This window comes from Trifolium pratense, linkage group LG2 (assembly GCF_020283565.1).
Source record: "Trifolium pratense cultivar HEN17-A07 linkage group LG2, ARS_RC_1.1, whole genome shotgun sequence".
Lineage (NCBI taxonomy): Eukaryota > Viridiplantae > Streptophyta > Magnoliopsida > Fabales > Fabaceae > Trifolium > Trifolium pratense.
In genome coordinates, this window is record NC_060060.1 from 16,188,287 (window position 1) to 16,209,267 (window position 20,981).

General features: G+C 31.5%; 2 protein-coding genes across 4 annotated transcripts; one reads left to right on the plus strand and one right to left on the minus strand.

Annotated features, from left to right (window-relative positions):
• Nucleotides 1–3,930: 3,930 nt before the first annotated feature.
• Nucleotides 3,931–10,473, plus strand: LOC123907605 (MOB kinase activator-like 1A). The gene is made up of 7 exons (XM_045957933.1): nucleotides 3,931–4,074; nucleotides 6,494–6,542; nucleotides 7,606–7,714; nucleotides 7,873–7,966; nucleotides 9,244–9,377; nucleotides 9,473–9,636; nucleotides 10,135–10,473. Exons 1-7 carry the CDS (start codon nucleotides 4,049–4,051, stop codon nucleotides 10,201–10,203), a joined length of 645 nt encoding a protein of 214 aa, XP_045813889.1. The 5' UTR covers nucleotides 3,931–4,048; the 3' UTR covers nucleotides 10,204–10,473.
• A 1,412-nt stretch (nucleotides 10,474–11,885) lies between these two features.
• On the minus strand, nucleotides 11,886–15,851 carry LOC123907606 (transmembrane protein 45B). 3 transcript variants are annotated; one of them, XM_045957937.1, is made up of 4 exons: nucleotides 15,633–15,851; nucleotides 14,205–14,679; nucleotides 12,686–12,882; nucleotides 11,886–12,391 (listed from the first exon to the last, which is right to left on the minus strand). In XM_045957937.1, exons 2-4 carry the CDS (start codon nucleotides 14,549–14,551, stop codon nucleotides 12,099–12,101), a joined length of 837 nt encoding a protein of 278 aa, XP_045813893.1. In that variant the 5' UTR covers nucleotides 14,552–14,679; nucleotides 15,633–15,851; the 3' UTR covers nucleotides 11,886–12,098. The 3 variants fall into 3 exon arrangements, with proteins under 3 accessions (XP_045813893.1, XP_045813892.1, XP_045813891.1); XM_045957936.1 differs by having other exon boundaries at nucleotides 11,886–12,351; nucleotides 12,646–12,882; XM_045957935.1 differs by having other exon boundaries at nucleotides 11,886–12,118; nucleotides 12,413–12,882.
• Between the last annotated feature and the right edge of the window lie 5,130 nt (nucleotides 15,852–20,981).

Below are 20,981 nucleotides of genomic sequence, written 5' to 3' on the forward strand. Positions count from 1 at the left end.
TATATATATATATATATATATATATATATATATATATACGAGTCAGGATCAAATGACATCAATTAGTTTGACACCAAATGTTACACCTCTCAATAATATCTAACCGATATAAATTTTATAAAATCTATTTGAGGTATGTTTTGATCATCCTTATTTTCCAGTGCAACAAAGAAATAAGTCTCACCTTAATAATTATTATCAATCAATCTTAGCCATTAATTGGAATTAAAATCAAAGGTCAAGATTTGGAGTAAGTTATAAAACTTACTCTTGGAGTCAATATAACCCTCCTCTATATATATATATATATATATATATATATATATATATATATATATATATATATATATATATATATATATATATATATATATATATATATATATATATATATATACGAGTCAAGATCAAATGACATCAATTAGTTTGACACCAAATGTTACACCTCTCAATAATATCTAACCGATATAAATTTTATAAAATCCATTCACTGGATTGAAAGTTTATATCATATAGATCATTTGTGTAAAATTTTAGACAAATCCAAAATCATTTGATATGCTATTGCGACATATAAAGATTAACGGCATATAAAAAAAAACTCAAACAGTTAATTTTGATGTATCTCAATAACATATCAAATGATTTTGGATTTGTCTGAAGTTTTACATAAATGATTTATATGATATCAACTTTCAATTCAACGGTAGATTTTATATAATTTATATCAGTTAAAACGTTATTGAGATGTGTAACATTTAGTGTCAAACTAGTTGGTGTCATTTGATCTCTTCCTCTCTATATATATATATATATATATGAGTTCATATGCTTATTAATTTGAATCCTAAGGTTGCTGTTCGTATTATGGATATGGTTATCCCGGTTGTTATGCTGCCAGATAGGCTGGTCGTGGTCTGGTTGCATTCAAAGTGATTCATCGAGTGCTTTGCTAAAGGCAACGGTTGCACAAACAAACTTGTTAATTATGGTCATTCTATTTAGGAGTTGATTTGGTGGGAGACTCTCCCAAATTTTATCGGAACGAAGTGACTTTTTTCAATTTGGTTTACGGTACTACCAGTGACGGAGCTAGCCTAAAAAATGGGGGCGGGCCGCTATAAATATAAATCGAATATCCAAAAAAAAATTACTAAAAAAACAGTATATATATATATATAAATAAAAGCATATCATATTTAAGGGTGTATCTAATTTGAATATCTAAAAATAGTCAAAAGATGAACCATTACAATTTTTAATAAATAAACTTTAAAAATATATTATGAAATATATTTTATGTCAATTCATGTGTAAAATTGATTCTTTTTAATTAATTCTTGTATTTATGTTTATAGTATTATATGAATCTCTTTAAAAAAAAAATTAACAAAAAATTTATCAAACATGAATTTTTATACATTAAAACTCTATTTTAAATAAAAATTTAAGAACTTTATTACAAAATAAATTACACATTTTTTAAAACATATATAAATTATCTAACAATTCCAAAGAGAGGGGGTTTATAACCTCCGCAAACTGTTAAATAATTTTGGGTTGTCCAAAAATGGAGATAGAAACCCCCGCAAAACTGGAGGAAAACAAACTACACGTACTATTTAGCGGGGGTTGAAAACCGCCGCTAGAACACATGTATATGAAAAAAAAATTAAAAATGTTGGGGCGGGCCATGGCCCTGTCCAGCCCATGAGGGGCTCCGCCCCTGGGTACTACCGTTTTCCTTTAATTTTTTACTTCTTATCTTGGCCTTTCCAAAAAAAACAATGTTTAGGTAATATCATTTTCAGTCAAAATATATATATTCTTTCATCAAGAAAATCAGTATATCAATAATTTTCTTAATTTATTTTGTTAAAAGAAACAATTCTTAAAATATATCATTACAAAAAATAACTTGAGTCAAAAGAAAAATTTCCTCCAAAAGAAAAAAAAAGTTTTGGTCAAAAGAAAAAATTCTTAAAATATACATATATCAGTCTAAATTTTCTTTTCTTTTTTTACAAAAGTTCAGTCAATAAATAAGTGAAGTTTTAAAATTAGTTTTTATAATTTTAGGAATAAAATTCATTTTAGTTCCAAAAAAATTTGTGAGATTCAATTTAATTTTTGAGAAAAATAAGAATAGCTTTTAGTTCGTGAGGACAATATACGGCTACAACTTAATTCATATCTTCTTTACACTATGTTTGCTTGATGAACAAAATTAGATTTTAAGTATTTTGACAATTGGAAGCAAAATAAAGACATAGATGACAAATTATCAAAATAACAATAATATTCTCCATTTAATAATAGTTAACTAATAATTTATTATGTGATTAATATTTTTATGTTATTTTTATTGGGTATTAAATATACTCGTGTTATTGTAACAAAATATATATATATATATATATATATATACTCGTGTTATATTTTCAGTGGTTTTGTCATTTCGTCTATCAACAAAAAAGAAATATACTCGTGTTCTCTCCAAATTTTATCTCAATTGACAATGTTGATATTGTTAGGTTGGACGTATTCATTAGAGTTTGAACGAAATTTTTTACTATATATATGGGTGTGTACATATCATATGAGAATGACTGAGAATATGAGAATCAATTATCGGCATCCGATTAAAAAGTAGGGCTGAGATTAAAACCAATTTTTTAAGGGTCCGTTTGGATTAGTTTATTTTTAAGTTTATGCAAACAGTTTTTTTTTTTTTAAAGTAAAGAGATTAGAATTAAAGCTTTCGCATGTCTGTGTCTATTATGTAAATTATGTCCAAAAAAAACATGTTTTATGTTATAGTGAGTTTGTTAGTAAAAGATTTTTGCTGCTAAAAAAATGTATTATGTTATGGTGAGTTTGTTAATAAAAGATTTTTGCTGTTAAAAACAAATAGTCAAAGATATTGTTGGTATTATGAAAATTACAAAATATAAGTTTTTTGGTCAAAGCTTTTTTTAAAGTTGAAAAAAAATTCAAAAGGCAAAATATATTAGCAATTCAACAGTTATATAAAATTCTAAAACATATTAGCAATTCAAAAGTCAAAATAGCACTAAGAAAATAAATAAGAAAATAAATAAATTACACGTGTACGTGTCACGTCAAGATTATGTCTATGTCACCTGCTTGTTGTGCACCCAGGGGGTAAAGACAAAGATTTCACGTGTAGGTGCCACGTCAAAATTATGTCCATGACATCTGCTTGTTGTGCACCCAGGGGGTAAAGACAAATATTCTTCACATTGCAGGGGGTAATCTAAAAAAAATATTTGCAAGGGTAACGCAAAACTCTCATATTTTGCAGGGGTATAAAACTATTTACCCTTAATTAAATGCACTTTAACAAAGACACATGTACTAATCGACAATTGGTTCAGTGATGATTGACGCTGAACTTGGTAGGGAGGACTGCGGTTCGATCCCCGCAACTGCGATCGGGAAGGGATTGTGACCACTTGATGCCAGAACTGACCCCGAACCAGATTAAACTGGTGGTGAAAAACCAAAAAAAGACACATATTAACGGAACCCTTAAAAAATTTGAGCTTGCATTTAAGTAATCCCTTCGTCTCAAAATAATTGTCAAAATTTGATTATATTTTTTTTACTAATGTATAAAGATAAATACTAGTACATGAGATCTTATTAGATTTGTCTAGATGAGTACTATCAAAATATCAAATTTTTATAATTTTTAATAATACACAACTAAATATATTAATGATCAAAATTGTACATCAACAAATATGCAGTAGTAAAATGTGACAATTATTTTGAGACAAGTAAATTTTTATATTTTCAAAAAAATTCTTTCATCCATACATCATGCAAATGTCAGCAAAGAAAGGACAGAGGTGCGATTAAAAACTGTACAAAAGGGTATTAAAGTAATTTAATAAATAACGAGATTCGAAATCTAAAGCTGGAAAGTGGCAAACAAACAGAACCTGAAGAAAATTAACAAAGAGGAAGAAAGAAAGAGCTTCCACTCAAACGCGCTTTCTCTCTTCCTTCTCTCTCTCAAGCCATGAGCCTCTTCGGTATTGGTGGCAGGTTAGACTCAAAAGTTTCAATTTTTACTATAACTTTTTTTTTTTTTTCAGTTTTCAACTACTCTTATTCTTATTGATTGTTGATTATTCATACTGTTTGTTTGTTTATTCTATGATCTGATCATGAATCTGTTTTAATTTTTTTAGAAATTATAAAAAAATTGAATTTTGATTGTATTGAACTATTTTGTGTTCATTTTGACAAAAGTCAAAACCCTGTAATTTGTTGTTAATTTGCATGACTAATTTTGATTAATATTCATAAGTGATTGATTTAGTTGATACTTGATGTTGTTGATGTTCTTTCACTGATGATCCAGTATTAAATTTGTTCAGAGTGTAAAGTTGACTTGATTTTAATTGGAGTGTAAATTGTTGCTTTGCATACATGTTTAGGAATTTATTTTTTGGCACCAAAATAAGCTATAATCTGATCAAGCATCAAACAAATTAGTATATATGATTTTTTTAATTGTTTGTAGTTACATTTCTTTGTATTTAACTTTTTCATGATATGAGTGTTTATTGGGTTGATAAGTATTCTGAACAACATCCCCGTAAGCATAACTTAGTTGGTAGGGACATTGCAATATGAAGGGATCAGAGTTCGAACTCAGGATTCCCCACTTATTTACTTTGAAGGGTGAAATTGTAGCCACCGGGCTACTTGACCCGAAAAAAAAGTAGTATGAACAACTGTACGTGAGTGTTGTGTGGCAGATTTGTGGTTAAGAGAATTATCATGAGACTGTGTTTTTAGTTAATGCATTGTGAGATTTGACACTTGGTATCTATGTGTTGGATAATTTCAAATTTTAACGGAAAAGATACGGTGGCTAAGTCTTCATTGTGCTTTTCACTTAATGTGTGCGCTGTCGTACTCGATGATTAGTTAGTTCACTTAATGTGTGTGTTGTCGTACTTGATGATTTGTTTCACTTAATGTGTGTGTTGTCGCACTCAATGATTAGTTAGTTCACTTAATGTGTGCGTTGTCGTACTCAATGATTAGTTAGTCATAGTGTTCGTTGTGTAGTTTATTTTGTCGCATCTCCCTTTTCGGCGGCGGTTTTAGTTAAGATTGAATTTATAGATTACATGTTTAATTGTAAAAAAATCTAATATTGGATAGTAATACGTAATGCTTATGCATGCATTGTTAGATTGCTTTGAAAAAGTTTGTGCGAAATTAAATCAAAATGATTTCTTTGCTTCATTTATCTATCGACTATTGGCATAATTTGGATTTGCCTGGATAGTGAACATTCTTTCTAATCATCGTTGAAGTTTTGGAAACAAAAAGTATGTTAAGTTTTTCTGAAGAGCCTTGTTTGTCTGGTTTAAATTTTTCATTTTCTTGCATATTATCATATCCAATTAATCCGTATTAGAATCTAAACCGTTAGGTTATATTTTGATTCCCCTTTCTGTGTTTCATTGTCCCTGACTTCCTGTGGATACAATAAGTTTGCACAATTAATCAATTATTTAATGAAATTTCTACAATATTGTTCTTCCCTTTAATGAGGTTTTTGACTGACCGACGGGAACTCATTCTTCAAACTAGCAAGTTAGCTCATTTTCTATGAGAGATGAATATTGTGCCTATTCTCAATTTCTCATAATTATTGTGAAACAGATTTAATTGCTGAAGTGGTAAATATTAGTAGACCACAATGTTGTTAAATGGCGGCTATAACAATGTTATAGTGCAGCAGAATATGAACAAATCAATATTGTTTTGCGATATGCTATTTAGTACAAAATGTTGTCAAATAGCAGTGCTATAGCACAATTGTGTAGTGAAATTTGATCAAACCACTATTGATAACACTGATAGATTGTCATATTATTGACGTCTATATTCCTCATTTCTTCACTTCTGTAATTGTTAGTATTGTAGTATTAGTATGAAAGAAAATAATTTTTTGTTACTTTAATATGAAGATTAAAAAATTTCAGTTGTGACCATTACCAGTTCAATTTATTTTCCACAAAAGGCATCACCTCCTGGTCATTTCGTCTGATCGGTAGTCCACACTTCTATAGCATTTCCTATCCATCTAGACCTTTTTATATTGGACATGTCCATTCTTTGCCTTCTTTACGAATTACGCATGTCTAGCTGCAGTGTGGGGACTGTTGTGATCACCACTTCTATTTACCCTGCACTCTTTTTTAAAACATTTGATTCTTATCTAGGTAATCGATTAAACTTTCAAGTATTTATTTATATAGTTAGGACATTGTATCAGCAGTAGAGAATAATCAGTATTGGTAATTTGGTGTAAGTGAAACTTTGCATGATAATGATAATGTGCAAAAGATTATGTTGAATATTTTTAGTAATTCAGTTTATATTGATTGATTTTCTTCCATCCTACCTTGATATTCAACCTGACAAAATTATTCTGCAACAGAAACCAGAGAACATTCCGCCCAAAAAAAAGTACTCCTTCTGGAAGCAAGGTCAGTTTCCTCTATTTTTAAAGGATATTTTGGTTTTAGATATTTAATATAATCTATTTGCTTTTTTAAGTATTTTAAGATTTTTCTACATTTAGAACCACAACCTTGACTCGATAAGTACGACCGGTATTAATGGGAAGATGGGAATGCGTAAAAGGCAGTCAATGGATTCAAACTATGATCGAATGTCTTGCCTTAAATACGATTTTCAAAAGGCATCCTAAGAAGACAAAAATAAATAAAGAAAACAAAAAAATAAATAAAAAATTACTTTCAGCAATAAAATACTTTTTTCCTCAAAATCTTATTTACAAGCTGTAGGAAGTCTCTGCAATAAAAACATTTTACTGGTCTTAGAGATACAATATCAAAGACCCAATAGAGGCTACTTTGAGTCACTGAAAGTGCTGCAAATGGATTTGGATTTGGATTTGGATTTGGATTCCTTTATCAATGTATGATTTTTCTATGCAAAATTACATCATGTGTGTTAATTTGAAGTTGTGGAGTTATAGTTTAAATATTATTTATGATGCGCAGATACTCCAAAGTTTATTGCATACCTTTATTGGATATGCGTGCGTTACAGCAACAGCTGTTGATATTTTGGTAGCAATGCAAAACCGTTTGAATACGGCCAGCTGCCTTTTTTTTCTTCCTTTTTAATTTATTTATAAATTTTTATTTTCGGCTGAGGGATGGAGGGGCTTCGTGAGGGGGATTTAATGCAAGGAGTGTGGTTGCAACTGGAAAGAGGAGGGGATTCCACAGTGCAAGCGTATTTGAGTGGAGAGGGGTTGATGCATGACAAATTTTTTGTTAATATTGAATTGTGACCTTAGCAAGGATTATGAGTCATACGGCATTTTTTTCACATATATAAATCCGATTTAGTTTTTTTTTTTTTAATTATTATCATGCAAAACTGATATCCTAAATTTTGAGAAACTTGCGATATTGACGAATTTGTTTTGTACGATTCCAACTTCTAGAGAACAAGTTTGTCAAGTTCTCTTTACTTCAGTTTTCGTTTCAATCATCTGCTGTTATATTTTAATTGCAGGGAGCTCAGCTCAGAAAACACATTGATGCGACGTTAGGTAGTGGAAATCTGAGGGAAGCAGTAAAGCTACCTCCTGGGGAGGATTTGAATGAGTGGCTAGCTGTCAACAGTAAATATCATCCTCTCTCTGATGCACTGTGAAGAGCAGTGTGTATACTCTTTGTTGAAGTTTTTTTATTTTGCTTTTCATTCTCTTGTTCCACCAACTATATTTTCATACAATTCTGAAATACACTAATCTGACTTTTTTTCTGGCCTGTATTTCAGCTGTTGATTTTTTCAACCAGGTGAATCTGCTCTATGGCACCCTCACTGAGTTCTGTACTCCTGAGAATTGTCGCACAATGACTGCAGGACCCAAGTATGCCATAGTTAACTGATTTATTCTGTTATTTGTCTTTTTACTTTCAGAAATTTTGTCAGATGATGTGGTATCAAATATCAATTATCTTAGCTGTCGAATAGAAAATTACTTAGCTTATTGAAACATGTGGATTGTGTATTTGTATCTTGCTATCAGAAAATTTTTCAGTTTCTGATTATTCCTGTTTTGCTGTGCTGTATGTGTTTGGTAATTTTGTTTATAACTTGGCACCTAGATCAACAGAAGTTATCAATAATCCATCATATCTTGATTTTCCGTTACATTTTTGTTGTTTTGTCCATGTTTTAATTTAATGTGTCGTGTATTAATTAACACTTTATTTGGTGAAAAAATATATTTATTTTACATAAAGATTTTGAAGTTTTTAACTAATGGTGTGTTCATATATTTTCTTTTGTTTTGGGTTTCTCCAAAATCATTTTAGTTTTAAAATTCACGCCGCCGGTTGTTCATTTTCTAGAATATAGACAGTGTAAGTGTGTTTTCAGACTTTGAAGCAGCCTTTCTGGATTTTTTTTTCTTTTGTTCTAACCCTCCGGTTCCTAGGGGAAAGGGGGCCCTAGTAATCACCAGGGTAAGTAAAGTTGGACAAAAAATTGTTCCACTGTTAGAACTGGTATCTATGTTCGAATAAATTAGGATAATAGAATTTGTGGAATAAGCCCTCTGCAAATTTGTCTCAAAACAATTTATTTTTGCAATCACACGACATAACATAAAGGAAAGTATAGAGAGACGAGGGTAGTGTATTTACAGGGTTATGCCCTTTCAAAATATTTGAGAGTCTTGGTTTCTCCCTTCCAAGAATTAGAGAACATAGAGAAATTTTTCCCCTGTCTTTCCCTAATTATTTCTAAACATGTGAACACACCATAACCGTCAATTAATAATAAATCATAACCGTTATAACTTACAATAACTGCTATAGTTACGATGTCTAAGATAATTCAAATTACCCTGCTTTCATTTGTTTTTCTTATAATGAACATCATTGTTCCTTTAACGCTGATGATAACTGCAGTCACTGATTCATTATTCTAAATTCATGTTTTCTGTACTAAATTTTTATGGAATTGGCTCGTTTAAAGTAAGGGATGCATTTAGAGGATAAGCGTGAGTTACAGTTAGGTCGTGATATATTTACATTGAATCTCACCCACACATTTTCAATCAACAGTTATAATTTTGCATCGCTAAATACAAATTGTATATATATTGGCTATTCTTATGTTATCTATTACATGAAACTCTAGGTATGAATATAGATGGGCAGACGGTGTGCAAATTAAAAAACCTATTGAGGTATCTGCTCCAAAATATGTAGAATATCTGATGGACTGGATTGAATCACAGCTTGATGATGAATCCATATTCCCCCAGAAGCTTGGTAAATACTTCACATTATATTTCTTAAAGATTATTGGACCCTCTCATCATGATCACCATTTTCATTCTTGTTGTATGACCTATGGAATCATGCAGGTTCTCCATTTCCTCCCAACTTTAAGGATGTTGTGAAGACAATATTTAAGCGGCTGTTCCGTGTATATGCTCATATATATCATTCTCACTTTCAGAAAATTGTGAGCCTCAAAGAAGAGGCCCATCTAAACACATGCTTCAAGCATTTTATACTCTTCACTTGTGTAAGTCTTACATTCTTTACTCTATTTTATTGTGTTGAATTAAGCTCCCTATGCATACATCTTTATTTCCCCCCAAAGGGCTATCTAAAAGTGAAACTTCCTTTTGTCATCAGTGATTGTAGAATTACTGTTATTTATTTTATTTGGTTATAGAATTGTAAGAAAATAAAAAAATAGTTTGATGGATATGCACCTTCAGTGTAAATTAATTTTACACCGACATCCAACTAGAATGGTTTATTCTTCCATGTCATATCATTTGTGGGGTGATGTGGTGGAATACAAGGTTACTAATGGTTGACGGTGTAAAATTGTTTTAAACTGTCTGTGCATATCCTTTTTTCTCATAAAAAAGTATGGATTTGATTTGTATATATTGTCAGTGTAAAACTTTTCTCATAAAAATGACATCATGGTTTAATTTGATTAGATGTATGTGTAAAAAATTACACCGTCAGGACATGGAAATTAATCTGAAAAAACATATTATTTGTGCAGGAGTTTGGGCTGATTGACAAAAAGGAACTGGCTCCACTTCAAGAGCTTATAGAAACCATAATATATTAAAATGTATGAATTGGGACCAAAACTCTTACTGTGAAATATCTTATCCTAGGAAACATAAACTAATGTGTTACTCTAAAATCAGAGACTGCTTTTTTAAATCTGATTTTAGAAATTCTCCTTGTATCTGTTGTGTTGAATGAGTTTGGGAACAGGGTCTAATAAGTATGAAATACATACAATGGGGTACCATGGATCCCAATGTTTAACTTTAATGTTTTAGCTTGTTTGCCATCTAAAAAGCCTACTTCATGTTTGATGTTTTAGTATGAATTTGGAAGGCTGTTTTTGGAATATTTTCATTGCCAATAATTAAGTGATAATCATATAGGTTTCTAAGCAAGTTTGCTTAGACATTTTTAATTAGTTAAAGTTAGGGGTGGCAAAACGGACTTGGTCTGACAGGTCAACCCGTTTAATATTTTGCAGGGTGAGTTGAAGTATTGAACTCGTCAACCCACCAAAAAGATGGGGCGTGGTGGCTTGGCGTGCCATTGTTTATAAATTCATTTTTCTCATTTTTATTTTTGTATATCTTATTTAGCACTCTATAGCCCAAAAAATTATGTTCTTTTAAACTCTTCTTTGAATTAAATGAAAAGTATTACTCAGTTTTTACATTATTTTGTGAATAAAAGGATTGGGGGTGAGATTTTCAACCCTACAGCTATAACCCGCTCCGTTCCACTTGCAAGGTGATGCGTGGTGGCTTGTGGGCTACCGCGCTTTGTCATCCCTAGTTAAAGTACTCTTCCAAAATCTAGTAACATTTGTTGCTTCTTTTTTTTTTTATATATATATATAAGCAATTGTTAGGTTTGGCTTTCTCCTTTAAGCAGAGAATGTTTTTTAAAAAATCTTCCTAGGCTTGCTAGAGTTCTCTCTCCTTGCATCGCCTTTCTCTCGTCGAATGAATTTCCTGCTTTTTGGTTCCGTGAGATCTCCCCTTGCTGTTCCCTTCAACTGTGGTGGTGGTGGTGAGCCACTACCTGCACCTCCTTGTGTGTCACTCTGTCGGCCTCCACCTAAACCTCCCCTATTCTTCTGATTTGGCCACCTAAATCTTAGATGAAGTCTCCAATCATCAGATCTAAAAGTTTCAATACAAAATATCCTAAGGAAACTTTGTTCTCATGTTTTGTCCAATCTGCTTGTTTTCATTGTTTTGTTGTATATACTTTTCACTTATGAAATAAATATGCATAGTAATGATAAAGTATTGGAAAGGGCGCTTCTTGCAAATTTTTAGATTAGATGGGATGTCAATTAATGTCAAAATTTATCTCTAGACCTCAAATCTACCAGTAAAGATCAAATTTGTTATATTGGTAGAAAGAGGTATCCAACCCAAAATGTCATATTAGTGTGCAGTTTTGACACTCATTCAGTTTTAACAGGAGAGGATCTCCTCTCCACTTTTATTGTTGTTCGAAACTGCACATGACACTCAGAAACTAAGAGTATAATTAATCTATCATGTTAAAACTGATTAATTAAGTGAAAATAAGAGTATAATTACCGAATAATAATTAATCTATCATGTTAAAACAATGAATAAATTATAAAATAAACAGTGTACTCATCATCATGACAATAAAATAAACTGATCTTGATCTCCTGCTGCATAAGTCTAATAAATTTGTTCAATAATTTGACAATATGAAACATAGCCAGCAACACATCAATTGTTCAAATTCATTACGTATATGTCACATAAAAGAATAATTTTCCTATTCCTTCTACACCATTTGCTAAAACTCATTGCACAACAAAAATGTATAATGTTTTTTTTTCACCTTTTAACTCCAATATACAGACATGTTCTATCAGAAACTAAGTTCCAACATACAAAACAAAAAGAAGAGAGTAAAACTAATATAGCAATAGCATACACTACTTCAGTTTTGATCTAATCCATCTTGAATTGTGTGCAAGTTATTAACTTCAGAACTCCCATATCTTGAAGCTGCATATACGTACGATGCTACGGTTCCAACAAGGACCGCGAGGACGGCGACAAAGAGCTGAAAGTTAGCAAGCAATTCGCCGCGAACCTCACTGTCAACTGAATTACATAAGATATTGTTATCCTTAACCTTGCAACCATCCGGTATCATAGGGCCGTAAAGAACAAAAGCAGTTTGGTAGAACCAGATTCCTTGTAGTGCTATAGCGATTCCGTTACATAAATTTCAGTTTTGATCTAATCCATCTTGAATTGTGTGCAAGTTATTAACTTCAGAACTCCCATATCTTGAAGCTGCATATACGTACGATGCTACGGTTCCAACAAGGACCGCGAGGACGGCGACAAAGAGCTGAAAGTTAGCAAGCAATTCGCCGCGAACCTCACTGTCAACTGAATTACACAAGATATTGTTATCCTTAACCTTGCAACCATCCGGTATCATAGGGCCGTAAAGAACAAAAGCAGTTTGGTAGAACCAGATTCCTTGTAGTGCTATAGCGATTCCGTTACATAAATCAACCGGAAAGTTGTTTGGCATAAGGGCACCGGCAATTGAAGATAAAACGCATAGTCCTATTTGGAAGACGAGGAGGGTATGGTAATAACCTTCGAGACCTTTATGTGATGTTGAATGAAAGTAGAATAGAAGATATTCGGCGGAAAATGCCATGGAAGCTATCAAACAAAGAACGCCTTCTTGCAATGGAAGAAATCTATGCAAGAAAAAAGTCAGAGAGGAATATGGTCAGCAAGACAGATTAAGATGCATGAAACAGAAGTAGCAATTAAATTCATATTATGTTTTGTAAGAGCAAAATGCATATTTGACCACAGATTGGAAAAATACGAGGAAACATATAGTTAAAGATGCAGGACTGAAGATATTGAACAAAATGAGCAGTATCATACATTTGAGAATCGAATTCTGGAGTGTGTGTGAAGAATGTGTACATCCTTGCATGACTCACGCACAACTCATAAGACAAGGCTTCTTAGCCAGCTAATTTCTCATGGCAATTTGATTGAAATTTTTAGATTATTTTTTACATCTTATCTGAATATTCCATGAGGATACTAAATAAAATAATTTCAGGTAAACAGCAGAATTATTAGCCTCCTAACACTGCAAAGAGATCCTTGTGCATTTTAATAGCATCTAGTTTTTGTACTCCGATAACAAACCTTGGGCAAACCAAGAAAAACACCTCATTCTGGTGTCTAAGGTGGTGAAGTGCATTGTGCCACAAGAAGCAATGAATGCATCATTTACAGTTTACACACACACAAAAAAGAGTAAAATGTGAAAGTTTTATGTTGTAATACAGTAGAGGATTCTAGGCTACGAACCAACATATAGAGTGGACACGCCGAAGGAAACAAGATCAATTAGTGACAACACCGATTTAAATAAAAAAATTAAAAAATAATTACAAGAACAACCTCAAAGATGAGTCAATAGTATGGCAGATCTACTTAACAAATTTATCAACTGTTTTGATCAGAATTAAAAAAAAAAATCTGTTTTTCAACAATACCGCACTTAAAACCTAATTTTAGTTGAAAGTAACTTTAAACATAGCTACACTGCAACTACAAGAGAGTGTCAGTTAACCACTAAAGCTTCATTTTAACATTACTCTACATCCGAGTCATGAAAGCGAAAATTCAATTGCATAGTGTTAGCGTAGAAAAATACGCTATACAATAGCAGGTAGAAATTCTGGTTAGGTATCGATTTTCATTTTTTAACCCCTAAAACCCTATCTAGCACAAGTCACTGTTGTTTTGCGCCATCCTATTTAGTACTAAGTGTTGTCAAATAGCGGCTATACGGATCCAATAGCCATGTAGCATAGCAGAATTTGAACAAACTGTTACTTTCCAGTACTCAATTGACAACACCGTCTAGAACATTTAAACTATTTCAGCATAATTTATTTTATGTAAAATAGATAGGTAGCAGAGATAGTTGGTGAATGATTGTAGTAAACGACAAAAATCGGGATAAATAAGAGAGTGACACAAAGGAACTAACCTGGTCTTTTCGCTAAGTAGGGAAACAACACCATAGATAAAGAACATAAGAAGCATCCCCGAGTGCTCAAAATCATTCATATGAGAAGGGTTAAGGACACCGCCAACAAATATCTTGAGGTGAGTTGAATACAAAAACTCAACACACAAGTCAATAAAAGAACCAATTGCAACAACATAGAGCTCCAAGTACTTAAGCCTCCCATCAAATCCAGGTACAGGATTCCACGCCCGGACTCGAAACGTCTTAGGATTACGTACGTATCTCACTATAGTGGCCCATATATGCCATACCCCAACTAGAAAAAACAACGTCCCCGGCAAAGCATGACCCTTGAAAGATCCCATCTGATGAATAACTGTTTTACCACTCTCTCTTGTACTAAATCAATTTCTCCCCTGAATGATTTCTTAGCTGTACAAATCAGATGCTCAATCTCTGAAAGTTATCCTCTTTATGAACCTACCAATTAATCCTGATTTGCACAAAGGCGGCGTCAGTATTCTAACACCAAATAGCATCCTTTGTTGAACAAAATATTGCTATAAATTATAGTTTTTCAGCCATAAATTTCAAAGTTCAAAGAACTAGAATATGCTTTTCTGAGTCAAATCTATCTGGTATGCAAGAAATTTTCAATTCTTTACTACTTTTTGATCCAACTTAAATGGTTAAAAAAATTCCCTTTTACAATTGGTCTATGAAGCACAGGCATAGACACTGACACCGGACACGACACTGACACGTCAACTTAATTTGAGAAACGACACAATATTCAATGTATTATAAGTGTCGGTGTCCGACACCGGGACACGCCTAATCCAAGGAGTGTTCGTGCTTCATAATTGGAACCAATAATAGTCCTTGAATTTTCTCAAGAAACAAACAAAACCAAGAATTGCTAGTTAACCACTAACCAATCCTAAATCAAGTTATTATGACTAATCAACCACTTGAAAATGACTGCTTCTTAAAGTCAACTCCAAATTTTTCATTTTTCCAAATGAGAAGAAAATAAAACCTCAAATTTCTCTTCATTTTGCAAATTAACTATAAACACAAGTTCAAATTTTAGTTAATGATGGGAAATCTATCTCAGTCACATAAACCCATAAAAAAAAATCAAAATAAAACAGAGAAAGAATCATTGAAGATGAAAAATATAGAAGCATGGAGATCCATTAACAACTGAGAAAATTTTCAACAATCACAAACAAACCCAACAAGTCCAACCTATACAGTACTCATGACTAAATCAAAAAACATTTGTTTTGACAATGATTGTGTGTGTAGACAATAAAGTTGAGATTTTTATAAGATGTAACAGAATTAACAACTTTACATGATGTAAAAAATGGGATTCTAAAAGTGAAAAAATAATAATAATAATGATGATGATGAAATAAAAAGAGGATGTTGTTTACTTACGATAGTAGTGATTGGTTTGGAAGCAGAAAGTTGATTTTCTTTTTCTCTAGAAAGAAAGCTTCGTTCTTCAACCAAAATCAGAAAACCATGACAGAATGATAAATTTAATAAGAAGAGGAAAAAAAAGAATGAAAGAAAATGAAAGTGGAAGGTTCTTGGAAGTGTACAATTTAGAAAGAGGGTGTTGTTACTTGTTTGTGGGATCTAAAATCCAAAAGTCTAGTAATTGAATTATATCGAAAAGGGTATCTTTTTATTTTTCATAGGACAAAAATAAGGTTATCTAAACAATAAAAATAAAATAAAATAAAATAATAGGTACTCCAAATAGTCCCAACAAATACTTCATCCGTCCTAAATCTTTGGTCATTCTACCTTTTTAATTTTGTCCCAAATTTTTAGTCTTTTTAGGAAACCAATGCACAATCAGTGATACTTTACCATTTATACTCTTAGGGTCTGTTTGGTAAAAATAAGCTATAAGCTAGCTGATAGCTGATAAGCTAGCTGATAGCTGAAAAGCTAGCTTATAGCTGATAGCTGAAAAGCTAGCTTATTGAAATTAAAGTGTTTGGTGAAATTAGCTTTTAAAGTGGTTATTAAATATAAAATTACATAATTGATAGTGGGTGGTTTATTTTTTAGAGTGGGTAGTTATTAAATTAAAGGGTAAAAATGGAATAAAGTGTAAAAAGCTATAAGCTAAAAGCTCAAATGCTACTTGAAATAGCATCTGAAAAAAAGCTATAAGCTAGTACAAAAAGCTTGTTACCAAACACCTCCAATTTTTTGAAACAAGCTTATAAGCTCGTATAATAAGCTATAAGCTAGCTTATTTGTGTTACCAAACAGAGCCTTACTAAAGTTAAATCATTAATTAAATATATATTCTCTTTCTTAATAAAGTAAGATAAAAATGACTTAGACCATCTCCAATGGTGTAGTACCTATTATGTACTTATGGTACTTATTAGGTACTACCATTGGAGCACAACACATTTTAGTACCTAATAGGTACTACTTCTAATATAAGAACTCTCTCTCTTCTTTTTATGAGACTCACTTTATTTAATATATTAAAAAAAAATTAATTTGGCAATATTATTTTAAATTAAATTTCAAATTTTAATGATGTGGAGTTATTGATGGGACCCATTTTAGAACTTTTTAAGAAATGCTCCATTGGAGGGGTTGAGTACCTATTAGGTACTATTATTAAAAAAATAATAAATTGATGATGTGTCTATGTGAGACCATTTAAGTACTCAAAAATGGAGTGCTCCATTGTGGATGCTCTTAGGTTATCATTCTTTATAATTTCTTAATTTTTGTGCAAAACTTCAAAATGATTAAAGTTTTGGGACGGATGGAGTAAAAATAAAATATAGTCATAGTAATCTAAAACAACTTAATACAGTAGAGTGTGATACAATTTAATAATAATTAGATTTTTTTTTAACAAATTAGATATCTTCTTAAGTATAAAGTTTTTTTTTATAAACTTAAGGATAAAGTTAATGATTTTTTTGTTATTTACAATGAGCTGGAGATCGAATTCATGACATATAACATATTATCCAAACTCTTCACCACTAGACTAAACCTAGTGACTTTGAAGTTAATGATTTGATTTCATAGTATTGAATTTGAAATATATGTAGAGATTAACTCTTTAAATGAATTGAGTGATAAAATTATGAATCTCCATCGTTAAATTTAACATCAGTTAAAAATAAATTACTATTTTCGTCCCAAATTATAAGAATTTTTTTTTTTAAAAGAAAAATCAAAACATAAGAGGGAGTATTAGTCAGAATTTTGAAGTTATCTAGAAATGTGGTCACATTAACTAACCCATAAACAAACTCATACTAGAGTTATCATAGTAAAAAGATGTATTGACATTTTGAAGCATAGAAATTGTCCACCACCTTCTTTTAAGTCAAGTTTAAAATCAATAGGTCCCAAATTTTATATTCATGCATCCAATAAAAAACGGATAAGTTTGTAACAAAAACAAAAAACGGATAAGTATTTCACTACAAATATGAACAAACGAATTTGTTTTAGACTTTTAGCAGCACAAAAGCACCAAATCATCTTGAATGCAAATTCCCATTTCCTACTTTAAATATTGAATAGTGTTAAATTAAAAGAAGAATCATACATTATTATATGTTTTAAATTTAAAAATAGACTCTTTTCATTAAAAAAAAAAGATAGATAAAAGTTGGCTATTATTTTAGTTGTTTTTGGTTAATTAAAAGTGAGGGGATATTATTATTATTAATATTATTATTGTTATGATCAACTCGATGAGATCTGTATGAATTGACAGAATTATTATTGTTATTTTAGAGAAGAGATGTGGTTGGCTTGGCTTAACATGGACACAATAGGAGAAATCAAAAGTGGGACCAGAAAACAAAGGAAAGGCAGGCCAGCCAATTTGGACTTTCTTTTGGTGTGCTGTATTTTAACTGCCACGTTGTTTCGTGTGTGTGAAGAATTTGTACTGTACTATGTTTCTAGTTTTTCAACTTTCACACAAGTCATGCTGCTATATATAGAAGCAATCACTCGTAACAAGCTTCGGCTGCTGCATTAGAGACATGAATGGGGGAGTTTGTGCCCGGTGTTTGTTGTACTCGGTTTGATTTAAAAATTTGTTATGAGATTTAACAAAATAGGTATTAAGAGATACGATAAAAATACTCAGCACAAGGCGTGCCGAAGGATATTATATGAAGTTACAAAAATAAAATCATAAAGAAAATTATACAAGACTCAAAAAAAGCAGAGGACTAGACCATCAAATATGACAATTCAAAGATAAAGTACTACTCGTCGCTTTCAACCACCTATAAGAGAAAGATTTGATCTTGTCCATTATATGATGTACTGAATTTGCCGAGCCTCTGAACAAACGATGATTTCGTTCAGTCCATACAACTCACACGCAAGTAAGCCATATGAGTTGCATAAAAGAGCGCCGTGCACGAGAACCCCCTGCTGAACTAGTAAATTGCACAAAGCGATCTGAAATAGTCTGAGCAGTCACAAAAGAAGAGTCAATCCACGAACTGACAAGTGACCAAAGAGAACCAAAGGTATTGCAAGAGAGAAACACATGTTGAATCGACTCGATCACTCCACGTCCAGAAACACAATAATGAGCCTCCAGAGATAAAATGCCTCGAGATATCAGATTTGTTTTGGTAGGTAACCTATCCCGCAAGAGTCGCCACGTGAAAATGGAAATCTTCAAAGGAACCTGAGAGTGCCAAATAAGACATGCCGCAACATCTAACGTAATCGTGTCCTGAGCCGTCAAAACTGGTATGCACCACGGACCGTATATCCTATATCCAGGTCCGGCTGTCACTGCCACCTATCTGAAGTATGATCCTGCAAGGAGAGACGAAAAAGTAAAATCTGACACTTCCCCAATGATCATAATATTATTTTGTCTATTGTTTTGTCAATTTTTTTTTTCTATAGCACAACTATAAAAAATAGGAAAATATTTATTTTATTTTTTAATATAAAAAATATTATTCATGTATTTAAATTGGGTTTTCCCGAACAATTCATTGTAGGGGAAACTTATTAACCACTTAAGTTCGGTGTCTATTAATGATCATGCAATTTTGTCAAAAAAAAAATTAATGATCATGCAATATTATTATTTAATATAAATTTTACGAAACATTGTTCGTCTTGTGCAGAGATCTGATTATTAATAATAATATATTTGCTGTTAAAAAAAATTATTTAATATGAGTTCAACATGTTTCGTTGAACAAAAGAAGTGCTCACCTAAGAAATTAATCACCGGAAATTTAGGCAATTGGGCCTAATTTGTGTTGGAGACTTGGAGCCTAACCACTTTGCCCTAAGCTCATAAATTTATTTTGACACAGTCTATTTGCACTCCCTTTCTCAATGGAAACCCCTAATAATTTTATTTAATTTTCCTTTATACTCACACACAAACACACACACCCCCATCCCCAAATAGTTTTGTAGTTCAAAGCGATGGAGATGGTGCAGTCGCGTCTTGTGATCCTTGCTCGCAGTAGGTGGCAGATGGGTCTTTGCAAACTCAAATGCAAAGAAAAATATTCGATCTAATCAAATGAGAGTGCACTTGAGTTTTAGCCCTTGATTTGAGAGGAGAAATAGAGAGAAAAAAAAAGGGAAAGGGAAATCTACCTATAATAGAAAAGAAGATACAAAAGAAATTACCAAGTCACCCCTTTTTAATTGTTTGACACATCATTGAATTCAGGGTTACTTGTGTCTTTATTTAAAAATTAATAGAAAAAACTCATTATCTGATGTTAACTACTAGAGTCAGTTAGTAGAAAATAAAACTTCCCTAGTGCTTACTCCCAAAGTCATTAGAAAAAAACTTCTCATTACATCAGATTCCTATTTTAACTTCCATTTATTTTTCTTCTTCTTCAATCCATTAACTTCTGGTGTTTGTAAGCAAAACAAAATTAATACTGCATATATTAATTCGCCTATATAGTAGATTGTATAGGATTTATCGATGCCCAGTTAATTGATTTTTGTTTAATAAAAAAATTGAATTTGTATAAAATGAGGTAATTTGAATTTGGGTTACATACAAAAAATTGGAGTTTTAGATAAAAAAAAAAATCATGGGAGAAGTAACAAATAAAGTGAAGTTTTATGGTTATAATTGGGTATTTAACTCATATTGGTTCCAAAAATATAACAAATTAATTCATATGGCTTAGTAGTAAATATAATAAGAAGTGTAACTAAAAGGTTAAGGGCTCAAATCCTGCTGAGAAATGTTAGAAATGTTTTAGCATTTTTCTACTAACTTTTTTTAATAAAGACACAAAATATCATTGAAAATGATTATGTGTCAAAAAATGAAATAGGGGAAAATTGGTGATTTCATATGTATCTTCTTTTAATATATTGTAGATGGTTCCAAAAATATAACAAATTAATTCATATGGCTTAGTGGTAAATATAATAAGGAGTGTAACTAAAAGGTTAAGGGCTCAAATCCTGCTGAGAAATGTTAGAAATTTTTTAGCATTTTTCTACTAACTTTTTTTAATAAAGACACAAAATACCCTTGAAAATGATTATGTGTCAAAAAATGAAATAGGGGAAAATTTGTGATTTCATATGTATCTTCTTTTAATATATTGTAGATGGTTCCAAAAATATAACAAATTAATTCATATGGCTTAGTGGTAAATATAATAAGGAGTGTAACTAAAAGGTTAAGGGCTCAAATCCTGCTTAGAAATGTTAGAAATTTTTTAGCATTTTTCTACTAACTATTTTTAATAAAGACAC

Bases quoted from the DNA above. Each gene is read 5' to 3' on its own strand.
- LOC123907605 (XM_045957933.1), top strand. From the start codon at position 4,049: ATGAGCCTCTTCGGTATTGGTGGCAG. The intron at 4,075-6,493 runs GTTAGACTCAAA...ATTCTGCAACAG, and splicing joins CTCTTCGGTATTGGTGGCAG to AAACCAGAGAACATTCCGCC. The intron at 9,378-9,472 runs GTAAATACTTCA...GGAATCATGCAG, and splicing joins CATATTCCCCCAGAAGCTTG to GTTCTCCATTTCCTCCCAAC.
- LOC123907606 (XM_045957937.1), bottom strand. From the start codon at position 14,551: ATGGGATCTTTCAAGGGTCATGCTTTGCCGGGGACGTTGTTTTTTCTA. The intron at 12,883-14,204 runs GTTAGTTCCTTT...TTTCTTGCATAG, and splicing joins CTACTTAGCGAAAAGACCAG to ATTTCTTCCATTGCAAGAAG. The intron at 12,392-12,685 runs ATTTATGTAACG...ATCAAAACTGAA, and splicing joins GCCAAACAACTTTCCGGTTG to ATTTATGTAACGGAATCGCT.